General features: G+C 39.8%; 2 protein-coding genes across 6 annotated transcripts in view; both read left to right on the plus strand.

The window, feature by feature from the left end:
* GTF2E1 (general transcription factor IIE subunit 1) lies at positions 1–15,869 on the plus strand. 5 transcript variants are annotated; one of them, XM_058171219.1, is made up of 5 exons: positions 1–146; positions 951–1,485; positions 2,782–2,983; positions 4,992–5,233; positions 13,992–15,869. In XM_058171219.1, exons 2-5 carry the CDS (start codon positions 1,038–1,040, stop codon positions 14,420–14,422), a joined length of 1,323 nt encoding a protein of 440 aa, XP_058027202.1. In that variant the 5' UTR covers positions 1–146; positions 951–1,037; the 3' UTR covers positions 14,423–15,869. The 5 variants fall into 5 exon arrangements, with proteins under 5 accessions (XP_058027202.1, XP_058027201.1, XP_058027203.1 ...); XM_058171218.1 differs by having other exon boundaries at positions 16–160; XM_058171220.1 differs by having other exon boundaries at positions 25–146; positions 1,029–1,485.
* A 148-nt stretch (positions 15,870–16,017) lies between these two features.
* STXBP5L (syntaxin binding protein 5L) overlaps positions 16,018–24,461 on the plus strand; it is a 93,139-nt gene continuing 84,695 nt past the window's right edge. Inside the window, exon 1 of the mRNA XM_058171227.1 lies at positions 16,018–22,128. Within this exon, the coding sequence (XP_058027210.1) occupies positions 21,946–22,128 (183 nt within the window). The 5' untranslated portion in view covers positions 16,018–21,945. The remainder of the gene's footprint in view (positions 22,129–24,461) is intronic.

Below are 24,461 nucleotides of genomic sequence, written 5' to 3' on the forward strand. Positions count from 1 at the left end.
CTCTTAATGAGGTAGGAAGTAGAACACAGTGTGTCGCACGGTAGTGACGTTTCGCGACGGCTGGACTTTTGTTTGCAGCCGCCTCAAAGCAAACTTGTGAGGTTAGCGCGGCAACGGGGAGATTTGTTCGGGAGCTTCGCATCTCAGTAAGACTCGTTGGGTGAGGTGGCCTTGATCTGTTTGTTTCCGAACGCGGAGGCGATTGGGAGTGAAAAGAAGCCGTCGTCTCTCCTGTCTCGTTTCGCTGATGGGTTGGGCTTCGGACCGAATCCTCCTCCATGTAACGCGGTCGTAATAGCCCGTTTTCTGCAGGTTGAAATGTAGTATGCCAGGGAGAAGGGTTCCATTGAGTAGTTGGCTCCATTGTGCATTTTCTTTCTGTTGGCAGCATTGGGAGTCAAGTGCGCCTGCCATAGCACAAACATAGATTATTCCATTCCATTGTTCATTGACTAAACAAATTTACTGGTTGGTCATTCATCCACTCATCACATCCAAAGGAAAAGGTTTGACTTTTCCTTTGGAAAGAAGTATATAAGTGGTTGAAGCAAAATACTCCCACATCTTTCAATCTTGCAACCTTTCAAATTCTTTTTCTTCCTCCCATTTGTTCGAAGAAAGATGCTTAGTGCCATGGCTCAAGCTACAGGATGTGGGCTACAAAAAGCAATCTAGTGGCCATCAGGAAGTTTGCATCTCACATTTGGTAGACAGAGCAATAGTCCACGGGTAATGCAATCTTTCACCTGTTGGTCCTCTTAATGAAACATTGTGCCTTAAATGCTATATTAATTGATATAGTCTTCACATTCTTGTCATTCTTGTCGTTCTTGTACATTCCAGGAATACAATAGATTTTTTTGTGCATGTATAAGAACAGTGAAGAAGGCAAGATTAGAAGTAATGTTATAAATGCATTTCTAATTTTCTGTTATTTATTATGGTTATAGTTAATTATAGTGGACAGTGGATTTGATACTGCTAAGTGGAAGAAAACAAGAATTTGAATATAATATTTGTTTTGCAAGATAACAGCTATGACAGATCCAGACATTCTCACGGAGGTCCCAGCTTCTCTGAAACGCCTTGCTAAGTATGTAGTACGTGGTTTTTATGGTACTGAGCATGCTTTGGCCCTGGACATTTTAATTCGGAACCGATGTGTAAAGGAGGAAGACATGTTGGAGCTTCTGAAGTTTGATCGGAAGCAGCTGCGAGCAATTCTCAACACTCTTAAAGGTGACAAATTTATCAAATGCAGGATGAGAGTGGAGACAGCTCTAGATGGGAAGACCACCAGGCACAATTTCTACTTTATTAATTATCGTCTACTTGTCAATGTGGTGAAGTATAAGTTGGATCATATGAGAAGAAGAATTGAGACAGATGAAAGAGACTCCACTAACCGAGCCTCTTTCAGGTGTCCTATTTGTTGCAGTACCTTCACAGATTTAGAGGCAAATCAGTTGTTTGAACCTAATACAGGTAAGATACAAGAAATCCTCAAAGGGCTGAAATAATAATTTGCCATCTTACCTAGTAGAGTTGATTTGGGGATTGAAAAAGCCTATATATTTGGTTGTTCCAAGTTATTTTTTTAAAAAGGGTTGCAGAAGTCAACAGTTTTTATGGCAATTAGCAAGACATTAAGACTTTCTAGGAATGGAAATAATGGAAGTGTATTTATAATAAAAATATTGGGAAAATATTAAGAGAGAAATATTACAGAAGCATGTAACCATATCATTGGCTTAAAAAACATTGAGAGCTGTACCAAAGAAAATGCATCTAGGAGAAAATGCCTCATAAGGATAGTCTAGTTGCAATCTTGCCCAAACATGTAAATATATCATTATATAAGAGCAAAGTTATTTACCAGACTTAATCAGTTGCAAAATTGGAAAGATTCAAAACAGATTATATTAAAAACTCAGGAAAACAAATGATTAGAATGCAAAAGGTATAAAAACTAAATGATGCAATGGGGGAACTACATAAAATTATTATTTTTTTCGTTCCAATGAAAACGCTTGGCTGGAACCCAAAGGATCTTATCCCTGGTGTTTTTAAAGTAGAGTAGCACCAAATGTAGAAATGATGTACCAGGGGGAAGAAATAGTATGCTTCTGGGATCCTGCAGAATTGCATTTTTTATCTATAAAAGCTTTCTTGCCACAAGGCCATATGTCAGAACATATTGAGGATTGCCTGATAGTGGATGAGAACTGGAGCTGATATCCTCTTCTCTGCCGTATCCTTTACACTTCATTCTCTGTCATGTTCACATCAGACTTCTGTATTTTTTTCCTCTCCCATGTGTACATGTTCATGAACTTGGAGGCCTGGCATAAGGGAGAAAACAATAGCCCTGCTGACTTAGACTAACTGCCTATTTTGTCCAGTATTTTGTGGCACTTTGGCCAACAAACTGCTGACAGGAAACTCAGGAGCCTAGCCAGGAGAGCAGTGGCAGCTGCTGTTGAAGGAAGATTGTTTCTGATTCAGAAGATAAAACAGTTTCCAAGTCAGTTAGCCACTCACTGACTGATTCTCCATGAATTTGTCCCGTGTTCTTTTAAAACCGTAAATTGGTGGAGTCACCAGTTAAGTAAATTTACTACTACCTAAATGATAGGTAAAATATTTTTGCCTTCTCTGTGTTTTAATTTCTCGCTAAATAAAATGCATCTTTTCCATGATAGTTTTACTCTGCACAACCCATCAAATAATTTAACAATTAATTAGCATTTCCTAATTTTTACTGATTTATTTTCTCTATAGGAATATTTCGCTGCACATTTTGTGAGACTGAAGTGGAAGAAGATGAATCTGCAATGCCTAAAAAAGATGCAAGGACTCTTGTAGCACGATTTAATGAACAAATAGAACCTATTTATGCATTGCTTCGTGAGACTGAGGATGTTAATTTAGCTTATGAATTACTTGAGCCTGAGCCTATGGAGATTCTTGCATTGAAGCAGAGGTGGGCCAGAGTATTAATTTGTCTGAATTTGGTAGTTAAGTGTTGACAGACTTCTCAAATTCTGTTTCTAAAAATATATGTCATTGGATATGGACCTTTATGATTTATCTAGGTTTCTAGAGACAATGGCTGTATAATCCCAGGATGATACTAAACACATTTGCCAGCATAAATATCTGATAAATTTTAATAAATTGGGTATAATCATATGCACTCACAGAAAAAAACCATATTTAACTGAGCTTGGCTTCCAACTAATGCATGGAATTATACCTTTAGATTTTATATAAGGTGTATATAAAAACAATATTTCATGTTGTTTCTCCTCTGTGGTTCATTTTATTGTGATTTGAACTGACACATTTTTTCCCTTTCAGAATTGAAGACAATTTTTTTATTCCTCCAAATACATTTTTATGTAGGATAATTAAAATACAATGAGATTGTTCATTAATACAAATCTTAACATAGAGAAAAAGTTAATATCTTGTGAAATTAAAGGAGTCTTGAGGGCTTGTTTAAAAGAGTTCTTAGTATCTTAAAGACTGAAACATTTCATTGCATATCTGAAATCCTATCCATATGTACCTGAGATTCAGTTCCACTAATTACAGCAGTGCTTGCTTCCAAATGCATTGATTCTAGTACTAAGCAATATTAAGCAATAACACAACAGTGACATATTAATATTAATGTATTACAATTAATACATTAATTGTATTAATTAATACAATTGTAAGAGCAGATTGACAGAGTGAATTACTGAGAGTTCATAGGCTCTTTGCTGAAAAATAATCTTAAACATTTTAAATAGCTGTTCTGCAATAAGCAAGAGTTCAATCAATAATATTTATGTTATCAATGACCAGCAAAATGTAAAAGAACAGCAACAGAGTAAAGCAAATAAAAGCAGTAATGTACTAACAACTAGCAAAATAAGTCACATAATATCTAACATTTTACAATGGTAATACAGTTGTTACCTGATTGACAGTAAGCAGGGATTGGATTCAGTAACCTACAGGCCCCTTTGAACTCAAATATTCTACTGTACCGATTCCATTTTATTTGGCACTTGCTATCCATTCTTAATTTTAGATTATTGTAGTACCACTCAGGATGCTATTCCATTTTGTACTCCGCCTGACTAATATCTTTTAGATTATGTTAAGTAAAAAAATAAATGGGAAGCTGTCATGTTGCAGAGCACCAGCATTAACGGCAGTTCTCACTTAACGACCACTTATTCAGCAATTGTTTGAACTTACAATGGTGCTCATACTTAGGATGATTGCAGCATCTCCATGGTCACATGATTGCCATTTGCAACCTTCGCTGGTGGTTTCAACAGGCAAAAACTGTGGGAAAGCCAATAGGTGTGTTACAAATGGTGACCACATGATAATTGTTCTTAGCAACACTATGGGGTTTGTTTAGCAATGGAAACTAGAAGTGCTGGAACTGTGTTGCTAAGTGACTCAGTCATATGATTTTACACTTTACAGACATGTCCCTTAGTGATGGAAATTCCAATTCCAGTTATCATCACTAAGTGAGGACTACCTTTCCAGGGGTGCATAGGTGACTCTCAGGCGTTTTTAGAAAAGAAACATTGGAGATAGTTATAGTCACATGTTTATCTGGAGCTGTGTCTTTATTTGTACAATGCCTAAAATTCCTCTGTGAGGGAGATGTGATAAATAAAAAAAATAAGTAAGGTCAAAAGTGAGTTTATTGACAAAAATGGTAAGCCTGCAGTATCTCCGAAGTTTATATTTCTATTGCTTCTAACATTCCTCTAGATTAGAATTAATGGCATATCTGTAATCCAGCAGTAATAAGTGTGTAGTGCTTTTTAAATTCTTTACAAATGAGTATCATTGATGATCCTGCTGAGAAGTCTTAATGACCTTTTACAATATTGGGTAAACTGTATGTATTAATTTTTCTAATTTACTGTATGTAAATATTTTTCTAATTCAAAATGTCTGTTTATGATTGTATGCAGCAAAGAAAGAGCTGTTGGTGCATTGGGAAACAGTAGTTTACCAACTGGGCAGCACAGAGAAGCCTGGACAACAAAGGGTCCTTCTTATGGGGACATGTACACTCAGAATGTAATTATTAACATGGAAGATCAAGAAGATACACATCAGCCAGCAAATGAAGGAAAGCTACCCAGAGAGAGACCAGTCTGGCTGCGGGAAAGCACAGTGCAAGGTGCTTATGATCCTAATGAGGTCACTGAAGGTAAGAAAGGTATAAGAGAAAAAACATTATGAAATCCAAAAGGATGTAAATAGAGAAGCATGTGCATTATGAGAAGTACTCAATTTATGACGGCAATTGGGATTGGAATTTACATCACTAAGCAATATGGTTCTAAAGCATGACCACATCATTTAGTGAGAATAATTCATGGAGTCCCTGTTGCCATCGTTAACTGAATCCCATCATTGGGTGATGGTAGCTTCCTGCTTGACTTCCGACAACCAAAGTCAGTGAGGAAACCAGCAGGAAATAGCAAGTCCCAGGCTCTCAGGCAGTTAAATGGTTGCTGCTGGATGAGGGATTGAGCAAGAGGGTGTGAGGGAGTGTCAGGGATGGTGTGCAAGAGATGCTGCACCGATTGGGAAGGTGCACAAGGAAGAAAGGGAGTGCATAAGTGGCACCACGCTGGTCAGGGAGGGTACATGGGAAGTGCCATCTGGATCATGGAGAGGGCAAGACTGGAAAGAGCACCTTCAACACCTAAGCCTAACAATGGATTGTATAGGAAAAACTGGCTTAACCATAAACCCAGAAAAGTGCTATCTAGGAAACCTGATATTTGGGGTTCATGGTTGGTAAGGAACAGATAAAGCCTGAACAGGGAAAGAGAAATCCTGAAACAGGTGGAAGTCTCCAAACAAAGATACTCTTTCCTGGGTTTGGTGGGTTATTACCAAAGGTTTATCCCTCATTTCTCTACTATAGCTCAATCTCCAACAGACCTAATGAGAAAAACAGAACCCTGCAAAGTAGAGTGGTTTACAGAATGCCAGGAAGCATTGGAGAAAATAAAAGATGCTTTATGTAAGAAGCCAGTACTAAAAGGACTGGATTTGTCCCAACCATATGTTGTACAAATAGATACATCTAACATAGGCTTAATATTCCTTTAAGGGATGGACCACACTGTGTTATACTTGTCAAAGAATCTTCTCCAGGGAAACAAAAATGTAGCTATGCAATGAAGGAGGCAATTGCTGTTTTGTGTGTGTAACTATGGCATTGGGAATTCACTGTGATAATTGACTACCAACCACTCACCTGACTGCAGCTGCTGAAGGATACAAATTCCCAGTTAACCAGGTGATATTTGACAGTGCAACTTTACCACTTCAGTATTATGCAGCGGGTGGGACAGCAAAATTTCATCACTGACTTCCTTTTTTTTCCTCAAATATTTTATTTTATTAAAAAAAGATTAAAATACAAACCTTCAAAATTTTTAAACTAAAACAAAAAAGCACAACATTTTAAAAGTGCATTAAAGACACTAATACATATACACATATTATTCCCCCCAGTTGAATACTGATAAATATATTACAAGGAAATTAGTTTCCCACCCCTTGCAAAACAGCCCCCCCTCAAATTTTAAACTACTAATTCTATTTGCAGATTATTAACTTGTCATTTAACTACTATATTAATGACAAAACAGGTAGAACAATAATAAAAAAGCAAGATTAAAATTTCAAAACCTTCTGTTAATAAAATGTCATTGTAACATGTCTAGAAAGTTTACCACAGCTTATCTATCCCAAATCATCCCAATAGTTAACACTAATTTGTCCTGGATAAAATATCCATGTTTGTTTCTTAATATCGTCAATTGTTGCCTGTTTAAATATAATAAGATCATCGATCTTCCCAAAAGAATCCAAATGAAGTTGTTTTCTAATTACGTATGATAAATCCATTCCCCAATGCTTTTCAATCCTTTTAGGATTTATCACTTTTCCACTTGTAAAGGAATGCAGGCTTGAAGTACAGGGAGGCATGTACACTCCACTCAGTTCTACTGTAAGCCTTTAAGATCTTTATTGCTTTCAATCCCCATCAAGCCTTCTACTTTCAAATCAAATTCCTTTTATGAATCTGATCTATCTACAATTAGTTGTATCTGAATATTTTTCTCAACCATTATCACTTTTAAAAAAAGCTTTCAGCTAGGGATTGTATATTACCAAATGGTCTTTTTTCAAATGCCAACCACATTTGCTTGTCTGTAATCTGATACATTATTGCTCTGTGTAATTTAGCAATTATAAATAAGAGAACACAGGAAACAGAGAAAGTTGAAGTAATCTTCCTCAAAATCCCTATGGTGAAAGTCTAATATAGATATAAATCAGGTTAAAACACTTATAACACAAATGTTATTCAAAACAACAACATAAACAGAAAGGGGGGGGGGAAGAGTCTAGCAAGGGGTTAATATAGATCAGCGTTCGGCCAAACTATCAACTTTTAAAGATAAAGACCAAAATAAAACAAGCTTCAAATAGTGAAGTTAAAAACCAACGAGCTTAAGAGAACAATCTGCCAAGAGGAAAAGATGGATAACCTGACTTTCCGCTGCTCCCACTAGGGACTGTAATCATCAAGATTCCTCATCCTGGGTGAGTATGATCATCCAAAAGTCATTCTGGATCATTCCTAAGTGCTCCTCTTCAATTCCAGGGAGCAGTGCTGCCAAAGAACTAACTTTGGTAGCAAAACCAGCACATTGTGGGTAGGAAAAAGAAAAGTTCCTACCATTCAGCAGCCATCTTGGTTGAGGAGATTGCTGATTTCCAATTGAAATATGAGACAGACACAGATAGGTAGTAATCTTAGGGGGAAAAAGTGGGGGGGAAGGAAGTGATTTTTTTATTATTAAAACGGCTGAGGTACATGATAGGACACTGCCTAGAGAATGGCCAGCACTTTTGCTGCTGTTGCCATGTCTGTTTAAGGCCCTTTCCTAGTGAGCACAGTAATTGCTGGCTATAAAAGCTGAGCAGAGAGGTAGCTGAGGGTGGTGGTGTTTGGAAGAAGGTTTGTGTGTTCATGAGGAAGACTAAAGTAGATAGAGACTGTTCTCCAGCAATTGGACTCATAAGTAGTAGTTGGAGGAGCAGGAGGAGGAAGTTTGGTAGAAGTAGGAAAGTGGAATAGTGAGTAATGAATACTAGCCTTTGAGTGTTTGTATGTGTGTTGCCTAGAGACCTGTATGGTTGTGATGACTCTCTTGGGTTTTGGAGCCCATTGACTTGGGTATACTAAAAAGAATCCATGACACACTATGTGTGAATATTTTTTTATTTTGCTGCAATGTAAATTCTTGTGATATAGTATTTATTCCTATGCAGTTTCTGTTTTCTCTCTTGTAATGTCAGCTTTTTTAGTTTTGTAGTGGTTTTTTCCTGTTTGTGTAAATGAGGCACTTGAATTTTTTATAAATTTCCCCCAGTCATTAGTACCGTATATACTCGAGTATAAGCCGAGTTTTGCGTTTTTGTGCTGGCGTCCTAAACTTATACTCGGATCGGCTTATACTCGAGTTTGTTTGTTTTTAAGCCCTCGGCTTATACTCGAGTTTGTTTGTTTTTAAGCCCTCGGCTTATACTCGAGTTTTTTGTTTGTTTCACATTTTACCGGACGGTGGGAAGCCCTGCGGTGCAGTGAGGCGGGCGGGGGGCCGCCAGCCTTCTCAGCTGAGGGAGGAGGTTTCCCCAACCGGTAGGTGCCTCATTTCCCACCCTCGGCTTATACTCGAGTCCCCAGTTTACCCCAGTTTTTGGGGTAAAATTGGGGACCTCGGCTTATACTCGGATCGGCTTATATTCGAGTATATACGGTACTTCTTCTGTTATATAAAATAACTGATACCACAGTATGCAAGTGTCAGTAAATAGATTTACATGGATAAAACATGCCTTTTTCTTGAGGAAAAGTTTTATATTTTTAGAATCTACTGTTTTTAACTTTTTAAAGTAACTTTGCAATGATAATTTAAGAAAAAAATGTATATTGCAGCAAAACCCAGTCCTTAATTTTCTGATTCTTGTTGCATCCTGTTTGTCCATTAACCAATATATAATTTTGCTTATATACATTTATATTCACATAAACTCATGGTTCCATAACAATTAGGTAAAGGTAAAGGTTTCCCTCGCACATATGTGCTAGTTGTTGCCGACTCTAGGGGGCAGTGCTCATCTCCGTTTCAAAGCCGAAGAGCCAGCGCTGTCCAAAGACGTCTCCGTGGTCATGTGGCCGGCATGACTCAACACCAAAGGCGCACGGAACGCTGTTACCTACCCACCAAAGGTGGTCCCTATTTTTTCTACTTGCATTTTTACGTGCTTTTGAAACTGCTAGGTTGGCAGAAGCTGGGGCGAGTAACGGGAGCTCACCCCGTTACACGGCAGCACTAGGGATTCAAACCGCTGAGCTGCCGACCTTTCAATCGACAAGCTTGATGTCCTAGCCCCTGAGCCACCGTGTACATAACAATTAGTAGAACTTAAATGTAAAGTATTGTATAATTAATATTTTTTATTACTCCTCTCCTGTTTTTGCTATCTTTATTTTATTTATTTATTTTATTTTATTTAATTTTTATACCGCCCTTCTCCCGAAGGACTCAGGGCGGTGTACAGGCAAAAGTAAGAACAACACAATATACAAATTAAAATACCATTTAAAAACTTATTAAATTAGCCTGAAATTAAAATTTTCCATACTAAAAACCCCATTTAAAATTAATAAAATTTCCCTTAAAACTAATTTAAGCCAGCCCCGCGCGGATAAAAAGATGTGTTTTTAGTTCGCGACGAAATGTCCGGAGGTCGGGTATTTGACGTAAACCGGGAAGCTCATTCCAGAGTGTGGGTGCCCCACAGAAGGCCCTTCCTGGGGCCGCCAGCCGGCATTGTTTGGCGGACGGCACCTGAGAAGTCCCTCTCTATGGGAGCGTACGGGTCGGTGGGAGGCATGTGGTAGCAGCAGGCGGTCCCGTAAGTACCCAGGTCCTAAGCCATGGGGCGCTTTAAAGGTCATAACCAACAACTTAAAGTGCACTCGGAAAGCCACAGGCAGCCAGTGCAGCCTGCGCAGGATCGGTGTTACATGGGAGCTACGTGTAGCTCCTCTATAACCAGCAGCTGCATTCTGGACTAACTGAAGCCTCGGCGCACTTCAAGGGAGCCCCATGTAGAGAGCATTACAGTAATCAGCGAGAGGTAGCAGGCGCATGAGTGACCGTGCATAAGGCATCCCGATCAAGGAAGGCGCAACTGCGAACCAGGCGAACCTGGTGGAAGGCCCCCTGGAGGCGGCCGTCAAATGATCTTCAAGCGACAGCCGATCGTCAGGAGGACACCTAAGTTGCGCACCCTATCCTTTGGGGCCAATAACTCGCCACCAACAGCCAGCCGCGGCTGCAGCTGACTGAATCGGGTGCCGGCATCCACAGCCACTCCGTCTTGGAGGATTAAGCTTGAGCCTGTTTCTCCCCATCCAGACCCGTCGGCTTCCAAACACCGGGACAGCACTTCAACAAATTCATTGGGGTGGTCAGGGGTGGAAAAGTACAGCTGAGTGTCATCAGCGTACTGCTGGTATCTCACCCGAAACCACTGATGATCTCACCCAGCGGTTTCATGTAGATGTTGAACAGAAGGCGAGAGAATCGACCCTGAGGACCCCACAAGTGAGGCCCCTCGCGGTCGACCTCTGCCCCCTGTCAACACCGTCTGCGACGGTCAGAGAGATAGGAGGAGAACCACCGATATCGGTGCCTCCACTCCCAATCCCCCAACCGCGCAGCAAGATACCATAGTCGATGGTATCGAACGCCGCTGAGAGGTCTAATAGGACCAGGGCAGAGGAATAACCCCTGTCCCGAGCCCTCCAGAGATCATCCACCAATGCGACCAAAGCTGTCTCCGTGCTGTATCCGGTCGGAAGCGGACTGGAGCAGGTCTAGATGAGCGTCTTCATCCAGGTATTGAGGTAGCTGTCGCGCCACGGCACTCTCTACAACCTTCGCAACAAAGCGAAGGTTGGAACTGGGCGATAATTACCCAAAACAGCTGGGTCAGGAGGCTTCTTAAGGAGGGTCTCACCACCGCCTCTTTCAAGGCGGCAGGAAAACCCTTCCAACAAAGCGTTGATAATCCTCTGGAGCCAGCCTCGTGTCACCTCCTGAGTGGCCAGTACCAGCCAGGAAGGGCACGGGTCCAGTAAACATGTCGTGCCGTGAAGCCTCCCCAACAACCTGTCCACGTCCTCGGGGGCCACAGGGTCGAACTCATCCCAAATGGACTCAACAAGTCGGGCCTCCTCTCCCTCGCTTGGATCATCCCAAATTCGATCCAGACCGTCCCTCAGCTGGCGATTTTATCGTATAGATAACCGCTAAACTCCTCGGCTCGTCCCTGCAAGGGTCATCCGCACCTCCTGATGTAGGAGAGAGCGGGTGACCAAACAGGGCGGCCGGGCGGTTATCTGCCGGCGCAATGAGGGTGGAGGCGAGAACGCCTCGCTTCCCTCATTGCCACTAGGTAGGTCCTAGAATAGGACCTAACTAGTGTCCGATCAGTTCGGGCGACTGGACCTCCAGGTGCTCTCCAGGCGTCTTCTCCGGCGTTTCATCTCCCTCAGCCCCTCGGAGAACCAAGGGCGGTCGAGATCTCGCGGGTCAGAGGCCGCAAAGGCGCGACACGGTCAAGGCCCGGCGCGGCCTGTTCCCAGGCCACGACCAGTTCCTCAGTCGTGCCGTGGGCCAGATCCTCAGGGAATGGCCCAAGCTCCGTCAGGAACCTCTCAGGGTCCATCAGGCGCCTGGGACGGAACCACCGTATAGGTTCCGTCTCCCTGCGGTGGTGAATGGCGGTTCGGAAGTCTAGGCGAAGGAGGAAATGATCCGACCATGACATTGGTTCCGTTACTAAATCATCTAATACCAGATCATTTAACCACTGTCCAGAGATATAAAGCAGATCCAGTGTGCCTCCCCCCGTGTGCGTAGGGCCATCATTTACTCGAATCAGGTCCAAGGCCGTCATGGAAGCCAAGAACTCCCGAGCTGCCGTCGATGACGAGCCAGCTGATGGCAGGTTGAAATCCCCCATGACAATAAGTCTGGGGGACTCGACCGCCACAGCAGCAAGTACCTCCAACAGCTCAGGCAGGGCTGTGGTCACGCAGCAAGGAGCCAGGTACGCGATCACCAAGCCCAACTGATTCCTATAACCCCACCGCACATAAAGGAATTCACAACCGGCAATCTGAGGAATAGTGGCCTCCCTCGGCTCTAGATCTTCCTTAATAACAACCGCCACCCCCCCACCCCTACCTTGGACCCTCGGCTGATGAAATGCTCGGAAACCTGGAGGGCACATCTCAACCAGGGGGACCCCTCCCTCTGGGCCCAACCAGGTTTCCGTAATGCCCATAAGGTCCGCGGACTCCCCCTGAATAAGGTCGCAAATCAGAGGAGCCTTATTAACCACGGACCGGCATTACATAACATCAGCCGAAGATCCAAGCTCTGAGGATCACGACCACCCGAGGAACGGGTAGGGACAGAGGGGCCGGAGCACGCGATCGCTTTCAAACATCGAACGCGTGCTCCCGCAACTCGGTACGGCCCCTCCCCCCCGCCATATCTGCCTCTCCCACTTACCGTACAGATCGAACATCCCTCTAAACCTGGAACGTCCTCCCTCCCTGCCTCCAGACAAGATGGAATAGTGTCGCGAACTAGCACAGGGGCTGGATCCCTCCCCGACGGGTTTTCCCCCCCACCCGTCGAATCCCTCCCCCCCCTTAAGAAACCCTTATTTAAAAAACGGTTTAAAAAACCCCACAGATTCTTCTTCCTCGCATGCCACCTCTCCGGGTCCCAAGACCCCTCGTTAAGGCCGGCCATCGATAACCCGGAGGGCCATTCCTGCGAGTATCTTGTTATAGATACTCAGTGCTTTGTAGTAAATTGCTACATATCCCCTTATTTATGTTTTAAATTTTAGGCATTTTTTAAATCCAATCCAATCTTTATTAAGGTCATAGTCCAGCATAAGAGTATGAGATAATATCACCAAAACAAAACATAAGGGATCTAAAAAGTGAAAATCTAAAATGAATTATAAAAAGCTTGAAGATATAAAAGCTAGATAAATTAAAAATACATACTTAAAGTTAGAATCTAAAAGGGCAGTAACATTAGATGGGTGTAGGGAAGCATAAAAAGTTAGTTTTTGGACTTTGTCAAGGTATAAAACATCTTAATATGACTAATTAGATGCACATTGAATCTAGAAGAATATAACTTTATTACCATCATAGACCAGCAATAGACATCACTGTTTACAATGTATTAAAAAATAGTACAGACATTAATAGTGGATAATAACATCCCTTTTAAGAAAATATACATTGTCAAACAGATAGGGTCACTTCCTAATTTGTGAGTGGAGAGCCGATACGTATGTGAGTAAATATAATTTTCCAAAATTGTTAGAGATATCTCCAAAAAATTGGCATAAGTTGACAACTATAATTCTGTAACCAATTTTTTTCTTGTGGACATTCCAGCAACACAGAATTTTGCTGCAAACCTGGCTATCACACATGCAGAATTCTGCACGGGTGATAGTGGGTTTGAGTCCTGGAGGAGAAAGCCTACATAAAAATTGCCTGTCCTCCCTGCCAATCTCTAATAAGGGGAGAATATACACTGACCTATAAACTCTGTGTAACTCACAATACAATAAAACATGTGAGATATCTTCAACTTCTACACTGAATCTACTTTACAATGCTGAGTCCCAACTACAAGCCATACATCATTATCCAATAAATTTGATTGCATAGTACCTAGCAACATTGTCTGTTGCAGCAAAGTAAGTATCTGCATACTGTCATGTCCAAATGAGTATAATTAAATTATTTAAACACTTTCTTGCAGGTGGTCAAGACATAAACATGTTACATGAAGACGAAGAGGGACAGGCAGCACTAGATAATAATGAAGAGGTAATGCGTGCTCTGCTCATCCATGAAAAGAAAACCTCCTCTGTCTCTATGGCTGCTATGGGAGGGATTGCTCCCTTATCTGCAACAAATGCCAGTGATTCCGAGAGTGAGACCAGTGAATCGGATGAGGACTCCCTTCCTTGTGCAGCCACTGCTCCCACAACGCTCTATGGGCTGCCAGATGACAATGATGAGGATGAGTTTGAAGTAGTGACTGAAGACCCCATTGTTATGGTGGCAGGGCATCCATTTTCTTACAGCCAAGTAAACCAGCGACCGGAGCTTGTGTCACAGATGACTGTGGAGGAGAAAGAGCAATATATAGCTATGGGCCAGCGTATGTTTGAGGATATGTTCGATTAACTTCTTCTGCCGGAATAGCAGTGATAGATGATCTTCAACTGGAAATTCTGAAAAAGCAAAAGAATTAGAACCAAACACAGGAATCAAAGATCAGAACGTAGGGAGGGAGCTGCCACAAATGCAAGAAGGAGTGAGAAACCTGCAGTCAATCCAGATATCTCTCTCATATTTGCACATGTGCATACACTGCTGTGTTTAGTCTACAGGTTTTCCATTGCATTATACTTGATTTTTTATTTTTATTTTTGCCTGGCAAATATGAATGTTCTTTTGATGGCTTATTTTTTTTCCTTAAAAAGAGGATTGTACTATAGAAGGCATTATTATCTTTAGTTTACTCTGAACATAACAGCTTGTATCATATAGTTGAAAGAACTTACTGCCTTGTAAGCATAGTGACTATATGGGCTCCTTATTTCCAATGGGTTGACAGGCTAAATGCTTGCCTGCCATATGTCTTTGGCAAGGGTGGGGAGAAAGAGAACCTGTGGCCGAAGAGAGTATAAATACAATCATGTTAAATCAGTGAGTATTGGGGACTATAGTGTACATTTTTTTTCTGCAGAAGGCATGCTGAAGATAGGAGTTATTGTTAAAGGGCAAACAAAAAAACTCAATCCAGCCACTGCAATATTTTCAAATTTATCTGATTTTTTAAAAATGATATCAGTGTGTGACTCGTCTTTGCTAACTTAAGTAGATTTAAAAAAAAAATTATTTAATAATTTCATCTGCAGTGCTGAAATTTCCAAGGAGGTGACTTTGTTAAAATATAACTTGAATCTAATTTTCTTACCTTTTCTAGAAGTGGTGTTATACATCCCATTTTTGGATGGTTGGTTAGTTTGTTAGTTTCCCAAAATGTGGACTGTATGTATTTACATGTTACATAATCCATGAGGAAAAGACAAAAACAAAGTTGCCTCTTAACAAAAAAAGAATAATGAGGAAAGCAGAATATTGCCTTTGATAAAACCTGGACTCTGACTAGTAAAATATATGTGTCATGACTAGGATAAGAACTACCATCCAAGTAAATGGTGGGGAAAGCAATATATTGTTTTAATAGAAATATAAACAACTTTAGTACTTTAAAAAATTATGCAGACTTTAGATGCCACTACAGAGCATGACAGAGTATTTTAATATTTTAGTGGTACCTTCATAAATTCAGTTTTGTGATATTTAACTTTTTAAAACACATGGTTTTTTAAAAAAATCATTGTGCATTTCTTTGGAATAGTGGTAGACTATAGATAAAATAATTGTATTTCAAAGCACCAGCATTTATTGCATATTCCATTTTTATATATCAAAATTGTACAAGTTAACAGGCTTGCAAATTGAAAAGCGAGTGACCATGTGTGTTGCCTTTTATAACTTTCAGATACTTTGATAGAATCAAATTTTGTTCTTTAAAATAGAAATAAAATAATGTGATACTTCAGTTAAGGACTATTGTTTTTAGATTACAAATAGGCATTTTAAACAGCTGGTTTTATTTTACTTTAATAATATTATTTGAAGAATTACTGAACTATATACAGCTGTTCCCACAAAATGCTTGTCTGTCCATCACAATGTCCTTCTCCTACTGTGTATTTGTATTTCATATTAAGGGTGTATGAATGGGTAGATCAAAAGTACTACTTGCATTCAAATACCATTGGGAATGCAGATCATTTGGAGAATTTGACCATGATGTATTGTATTGACAGTTAAAAGCAGGTCTTCCAACTCTTTAAAATGGAAGAAATATACAATTCAAGGGGAAGGTTGCTCACCACCAAATGTCACGGCATCAGAATTAAATCATTATGATACAGATAGTAACAAACCTGAAATGTAATTCTTTATATATATAGTATATTTGATGGTGAGCATGTAAACAAAAAGTATTCATAGACATAAAGGCTTGCCTCTAGACATGGTGGATGCTGGAGGTTTTAAAGAAGAGAGAGGACAACCATTTGTCCAGAATAGTATAGAATCTCTTGCTTGAGCAGGGGGTAGTACTGGAAGACCTCCAAGGTTCCTTCCAAATCTGTTATTCTATATACTCTATAAATGCAGCATTTTAGATTCAATTGCAAAAAAGACACATTGGATCATACAGCAATACTTCTTAGCTCCTCTCTGCCTAGTGTTTTTTCCCAGGATTGTGTGGCTTCCTATCATACCTACAACATGATCTTAGAAGATGATGTAATGCATTTCATGTGCATCCCACATGGCCCGAACTACTTTTTGGATTTTGAATTTGAAGCTTAGCATGGGACTAAAACCTTTTTGGAACTTAAGAAATTCCTAATTTTATAGAAAAATGGAATATTGCAACAACTGCTAACATGTTAAACTGGGTGTGGAAAACCTGGAGGCTTTCAGATTTGGATTTTCCCATTTGTGCCAACATGTCATCTCTAATGACTTGGAACTTTGAGGAACCTCAAGCCTCAGAGCTTTATTTCGTTGGGGATGTTCCTTGGAACCTTGACAAATGACAGTGTGACTATACTATATGCTATGGGCTGAGATTTTTCTCATGTTCTTTTGTACCTTTTCTCTGCCATGTGGACCCTATTTAAAAACATATTTCATATAAGACCCTATTTCTAGTTTTTGAAAGTGCCACTGTCTGCCTTTTAGAAAACAAAACTATTGTTTTAGTAATAAAAAGTTGGATATTATTAATTGAATCATAGAAGGGGCTACTGAGTCTCATCGAAGCCCAAGACGATACCACAGTGGTTTCTTTCACTGGTATTTGTTGCAATCTTTTTTTCTTCCTCATCCCCAACTATAAGGACAAGACTAAAAAGGATGGGGTAAAACAAGCACAAACTCTACAAATCCAGCAATATACACTCAGTTTGCAGAAACTGATGCCATCTGAAGCATGTTACCTGACAATATGGAATCAAAATTGCTTAAAATAATTATTGCAAAATATTTAACAGTGAAGAAAAACATAGATGAGTGTTAGAGAAACAGGATTAGATTCAAAGAGTAAATGTTAACAAAGCTAAACTATTGAAGATTCAGCTTTGGAGAAAATAGTAAAAAGAATCAAATCCTTCAGTTCATACCAACCCTTTTTTGCAATACAGTCTAGAAACAAGGTGCATTGGATTTCCCTTAAAATCCTGGAATTCACCAACCTGCAGCTTTCCTTTTCTTCTGAGTTATATATTTTTTTAAGGATTTAATTTGTATAATTCTTTGCCATATTGGATAAACAGTCTACTTGGTTGTAGAAGTGTTTATTCTGAGCTGATGCGGTGAAAATGATTTTAATGGAGAGTTGAGGTATTTTCCATAGTTTTACCCTTTGGACCCAGACGTTAATATGACTAGATCTGCTCAGCTCCTCCTCTTTCTTTTCTTATATTCACACATATATTAGGGGCTGTTCACCAAGTTCCTTATACCATTGTAAGGTGAGTTCCATGTTGGAAAAGGCTGCCTTAAACAAAGACTGAAATATAGTAACTTTCTCTGTGCAGCATCAGAATAAAATGGTGAATTTCTCTGATGCTCGAGGACTCAATTTCTAAAAGCAAGTGACCCTGTGTGGCATACAACAAAGCTAAAGCAATATCAAACACCATGATTATTTTTTAAAATAAACTAAGAACAGAGCTAAAACAAATAACAGATGAAGTGACGTTAATAGTAATGGAGCCACCTCATTAATTCACCGGCCCTTAGGGTTCCAAAGGCCTACTGACATCACCAAGTCTTGAAACCAGAAGCTTGGAAGTGATAAGGCCATCTCGGGGGAAGAAGATTCAACCACATGGACATCACAATAGAAAAGGCCCACTGCCTAGGCCCACCAAATGTAGTTCCTAGAAAACAGAACCTATAACCTAGCCCACTTTGCAGATGAAATCACTGACACTCCCTCAAATAACCCTATCCCATGCTCTATTGGTAGCACAGGGTGCACTTGCTTGCTTTGTGCAAATGCGCAGAGCATTTTTAATGATGTCTGGGCGGGTGGGCGGAGCCTCCCATCGCTACCGGTTTGCCCAAACTGGGGCAAACCAGGAGCAACCCACCCTTGAGCAGCTTGCATTGTTGGCTATTAATCATGTAAGTCAGATAAATTTGAAGCTGGCTAAGAGTCCCAGTCAAAAATAAGTGAACATTAGGTTTCAGAATATACTACATTAGTTTATCCTTGGGTAGTTAAAACAGCACAAATTTATACACATTGGGGCAGGAGAGCAGGGAAAGACTTGAGAGTGCTGGCCACAAATTTGTTGTAGCTAGAACTAGAAAAAAACCACTTTAAAACATACAGTATTTACAATCAAGCTGTATTATATCTTCTCACAAATAATGTATCACTTTGATTAATATTTTCACACAAAAAATTGAGAAAAAAAATGAGAAAGAACAAACATTTGTGATAATACATAGCCAAATTGCTGCTATTATTTTCAGCATGATTACATTTGCTACCTTAATTATTCGTAACTAAATATTTTGCCTGGTTTTTTTTTTATTATATTCATTCTCAAGAGTGAGAATGTACATATGTATAAAGCCCAAGCCAAACAAACTGCATATTGGCCATGCAGTATGAGAGCCTAGTTATGGCATGTGAGCCACGATGTATCATACAATGTAATATTGTGATCCCAGCCTGTGGATATTATACACACCTTTGTTGGCTAGTGTGATGCATGATGAGGCAAAGGAATTGGCAAATAACCTCTCCACTTATTTTTATCAATCGTTTTCCTCATCCTCTGCAACTTTCTTCTTCATCTTTTAGTGGCTTCCTTACATCCTTAGCACTGGCTCCTATTCGCCAAATATCTGCCTTATTTCCTTTTTTCTTCTTCATGATTTTCTGTCGATAATCTTTATAAAAGACTTCTTATTTCAAAATGTAGAATTCAACATTTCTTTCAGTAGGAATCAAGTTAACTTTCTTTATTGAGACCTGCTCCGAATTAACATTATTTAAGTGTAGATAAAAATATACACCAAAATTGTAAACAACCTGTGAATAGTTTATTTATTTATTAATTTATTTGCAGATTCTGTTGCATTTGAATCACTTGAAATTTTACACAATCAGTTTTCATCCAGATTCAGCTTCCATTCTGTATTTAAAATTATGGTGATTTTATAACTCTTTAAGATTCATTGAGAAAAATAGTTATTTAATAAACATATTACCGTTCCAATGAAGTACAATAAAAACAATTATACCACCATTGCCAAAATAACTGGAACATAATGCAGGATCTTTCCTGAATTGGAGATAACATTTTTAAAGCCTTGCTATCATGAATATTTGTGGAAGGGAGGCAACATATTATATCATCATATAAATACCATTACTTCTTGCATCAGACAGAAGGTAACCTTTTAAGAATGGTACGTGCTAATGTCACAGTGGATGTGTTGGTAGTTTGTCGTGAACAGCACTACTTGCTATGTTTTTAGTTGCTAGAGTTAATTAGTATTAAAGTTACAGACTAAATTTTAGTTTTGCTATAATCTCTTGATAGTGCTAATTTAACAATGCTTATAAATCAGTGCTATTTTAAAAGGCAACTGAGTTCAATCCCTGTTGGCTTTCCCCCAGCAATTTTAGAGGTTTCAGAAGCAAACTTCTCTGGGTTTTGGTCCCATTCCCCATGGAACTTATCAATTGATGCTTACGATAAATTTCAGAGTTCGATGAATGCTAATATCTCTAAAGTATTTCACGACTCCAAACTGCAGTCTTGAGTGTTAGAGCATCGGATCCTTTTAAGTGGTTCAATGTTTTTCTCAGCCCCGCCTTTAGAATGGAATCAAGAGAAGCTAGCAGGGTGGAAGACAGCAGCGCCCCCTCTAGCTCACCTCTGATCAATCAAAAAGGACAATGACATGGCAGCAGGTACCACCCGATGAGGCTATACGGTTGCGCGCGCACGCGCTCTAGCTTTTCCCACTCCCCTCTCCGATAGTCGCCGGCGTTTCCTCTTTCAGCCATTTTTTTCCCAGCGCTGTGAAGGAGGAAGCGGCAAGAAGGTTCCGGACCCAAGCTGCAGCATTTTGCTCCTCTTGCCATTCCTTACTGGCCAGCCTTCGGAGACTTCTGGTTAAGCAGAATCAAAATCGGATTCTCTGAGTTATGTTTTAGCTTTCCTCTAATCTCACCTCCTTCGGTCTATCGCAACATCTTCTGAGTTCGGAAGTTGTTTCTTTCCACGATTCTTTTGCTTCGTTCTCGTTTCTTTCTACTCCGCTCCTTTTCAAAATTGCAAGCGGATTATCTAATAGTGAGCTCCTCGTCGTTCACCAGCCTTTCCCTCAGCGAAACAATCCTCCCTAGTTTTGGCGCGCGAGCCGGGTGAGTCTGGAGGAGGAGTCACTGCCGCCGCCGCCGCCGCCGCCTGTGATTTCAGGACCTTGGAGAGCTGCTTGGACGGATCGATCGGGGAACTGCGGCACCACTCACAGCTAAGCGACCGGAGGATTGCGCAGTCCTCCTTCAATTTGCGGCCGACGCGTGCCTGCAATTCATGAAGTTGTGATCCTACACTCTTTTTTACCTCTACTAGTTGTGACCAGCCTTCTGGGACACAATTTTATGTCCAGGCGTAATTCATGTTCCTCCACTTTTCATTGGTTTGGATGTTGTGGGTAACCCCATAGCTGATTTCATCAAAGTCTAATTGGGAACCCTACTTTTTAAGGCCACTTTGCAGCGGGGGTAGCTGTGTATCCACAACTTACTTGTTAACAAAAGAATCCTTATTTGGTTTTGTTTTGATTTAATTAGAATATGAGTGGGTACATAACAATTAATAAACTGTGGTTTTCTTCTGGAGCTGAACAGTATAGCAACATTGCAATCAGAGTGGGAGGCTGGCATTGTGAGGGAAGAGTGTAGTTGTGAAGCAGGGGAAAATACCTCAGATTGCAAGAGAATGTCATTTATTTATAAAGATGGAGGTTAACTGAATACTGAAGAATAGTTAAATACTTACTTTAAAGACTCTAGTCTACAATGTTCCAAAACATGGACTATCTAGGGTAGAAGCGGGGATTTTAGAAAGCAAGCAAATGGACAGTAGCAACCAATTCTTCAGAAGAATCATATTTAAGATTATAATAAAGTAATTGACTAAAGACGTTGCCTTGCAGGACTCAATTACTTAAAAATAAATATATATTTCCAGCAAGAAAGTGTGTTCTACTTAAATCTGGATTACTAGTTTTATAAATCTTAATTCTTTAAGAAGGAGCCATAATTAATCCCTTTTAAATGCCTAGCCTTCAGGTTTTTCTTTCCCTAATGTCATTTTAGAATATCTCTTATTAACATGCTTTCTTTTTAAAACAAAATTAAAACGTTACGTATTTCATTTGAGTTAGCAGAAAATGCCATACTGCTGCATCATTGGAACATTTGAGAGATTCTTTGTGAGAGGAAACAGTCTTTGCTGGATGTGAAATTATCAAATCCAAGGAGTTCTCTTAAGTGAAATTAATCTTGAGACTTTTTCTACAAAATGAAGAAATTTAGTTTTCACAAAGTTTTGGATGGTTTAACTTCATCCCCTAGTGGAAACTGCAGTAATAGTAGCAGTGGCAGTGGGCCTGGAAGGAACTCTGGGAACTCTGGAGAGGCTGCAGGGACACCCAGGGATGAAATTCAGGAAAGGCTGACTGCAGACTACTTTCGGTTAAGCAAGGTAAGAGCTGAATGCTTTCTGTAAGCATCAACATTCAAAAAAGTGGAAAGCTATAAATCAATTGTAACTTACCAATTTACATTATCTTAAATATTGGCTGCATTTTATTTTTCCCACCCCCACGCCCAGTTTTATATTTTGTATAATATCACAATAAAAACAATTATGGGTTTATTCTAGTTGGTAACAAGCCTGAGACATGATAAAATATGCTCAATTTGATTAAGTGTATTGATTGAAGTGTTTCACAGGTGGGGATGTCTCTAGTCCTTCAGTTGCCCTAGTGGGCTATTATATGCTTAGTTGGATTTTTGGCTACATTCTAGGGCAGGGGTCTCCAACATTGGCAACTTTAAGCCTGGAGGACTTCAACTCCCAGAATTACCCAGCCAGCAAAGGTGGCTGGGGAATTCAGGCAGTTGAAGTCCTCCAGACTTAAAGTTGCCAAGGTTGGAGACCCCTGTTCTAGGGAAATCCCTCTTTTAGGATGGACCCCAAAAGGTTATTGGATACAGTTGGATTTCAGGAGGCAATAGAAAGGTTTTTGTTGTCTAAGTGGAATTAACAAACTCATGGCCAATTGCATTGTTTTTGCTTGTGAGGAAGCTGACTCATACAGGACCCTCACAGGCCATGTATTTGTGAATGTCTCTGAAGGATTCAATGTACAGTTCTTTAGAAGTGGTGTAAAAATGTCTTCCAAAAAACCAATCTTTGTCTAGGAAAGAATGAAAGAATACCTGTCTACTTGTATAGCTAAAATTGCTGGATCAGATAAAGAGTCTAGAACTGATAGAGAGTTTTATGAGAACTAGAAGGGAATAGGCATTCTCACCTTGGGATTAAGATGATATAATTACAATTCACAGGATCATGAACTTTGTCTACATATACAATCCTCTGCAAAGCTTTCCTTCCTACAGAGCTTCATGATGAATGCAGAAACTGCTCAAAAGGGACCATGCAAGATGTTCGAAACAGAATTAGCAGTTTCCAGTGTCCAGTTTAGCAACACTGAATAGAACTTGTGAGCAAATATAAATAAACAGTTGTAACTGAGAACATAAATGAAACATTTTATTCATCAAACATTTTATTCATTTTATTCAAGATCAGTCCAAAATAACAAATGGAAAGGGTAGAAGATCTATTGTGCCACATTATAACAAGTATCTTGACATAAGAATGGCTCCTGCAGGTTTTATTTCCCACTGAAATCTTAAAGGAAATCTTCCTTAGTTTCCATTGCTCAGAATCTGCCCTCTCTTTCCCATTGTACTCCAACAGAACTACCCAACCTTTTTCATCCTGAAAACAGCACTTTCTCTTTTTGCTATAGTAGAGTAGATATTTTTTCCCCACTTTTTAGAGCATTGAGCTTAAAGTCTTATAAAGGCTTACAGGTGTTTCTTTAAATCTCTTTCAAGAAGGAAATTATTGTCATTCTGTATGGATGATTGAGGTTTTTAATAGGCATGCTTTGGGGAAAAAACTAAAAATCCCCCAAACACTAACATTAAAAAAAATGAAATCCAGTTTGATTTGAGGGATCTCTAAGGACACTGCACACAGCCTCTCATCAGTTACAATATCAAATGCCTCATCTGGCACTTTAGGTTTTGATAGACGATGGGCAGTATATTATCTTCAATCACTCTCCTGAGAAAGTTAGGGGGAAAATGACAAGGAACTTTTGCCAGAAATCATTCTATCTTTTCCTATCCTCTAACATCTGAGCTGATATATCTGGTAATAAAGGATAATGAAAAGGACCTTGACAGACATGTAGGAATCATTATCTTGGAAAAAGGGGCTCAAACATTATTTTTGGATGCAGCTCAATTAGACAGCTCTCTAATTCACTGAACTATAAGGAAGAGGAAGAAATATCCAACAGGGGCCGGAATAGCTCAGGCTGTAAGGAGCCTGTTATTAGAACACAGTAGCCTGCAATTACTGCAGGTTCAAGCCCGGCCCAAGGTTGACTCAGCCTTCCATCCTTTATAAGGTAGGTAAAATGAGGACCAGATTGTTGGGGGGGGCAATAAGTTGACTTTGTAAATATACAAATAGAATGAGACTATTGCCTTATACACTGTAAGCCGTCCTGAGTCTTCGGAGAAGGGCGGGATATAAATATAAATATAAAAAAAATATATAAATATATATAAAACTTGCAAGAGTTTGGTATTATAGTCAATAAAAGTAGTTTCAGCCCACCTGTGGAATTGATTTCCTTAACATTTGTACTTTAAAATACTTTATCCCATTTCTATGGCTTCTTATGCCAACTTTTCCCTGTCCCTGTTAATTAGAAATGATGTGTGTGTTTT

The sequence above is a fragment of the Ahaetulla prasina genome, chromosome 2, assembly GCF_028640845.1.
Source record: "Ahaetulla prasina isolate Xishuangbanna chromosome 2, ASM2864084v1, whole genome shotgun sequence".
In the NCBI taxonomy this organism is placed as follows: Eukaryota; Metazoa; Chordata; class Lepidosauria; order Squamata; family Colubridae; genus Ahaetulla; species Ahaetulla prasina.

What these genes read in the sequence shown, in the direction of transcription:
- GTF2E1 (XM_058171219.1), top strand. Translation starts at nt 1,038, where the DNA reads ATGACAGATCCAGACATTCTCACGGAGGTCCCAGCTTCTCTGAAACGC. An exon ending in GTTGTTTGAACCTAATACAG is followed by an intron (nt 1,486 to 2,781) that starts GTAAGATACAAG and finishes TTTTCTCTATAG; the next exon opens with GAATATTTCGCTGCACATTT. An exon ending in TCCTAATGAGGTCACTGAAG is followed by an intron (nt 5,234 to 13,991) that starts GTAAGAAAGGTA and finishes ACTTTCTTGCAG; the next exon opens with GTGGTCAAGACATAAACATG.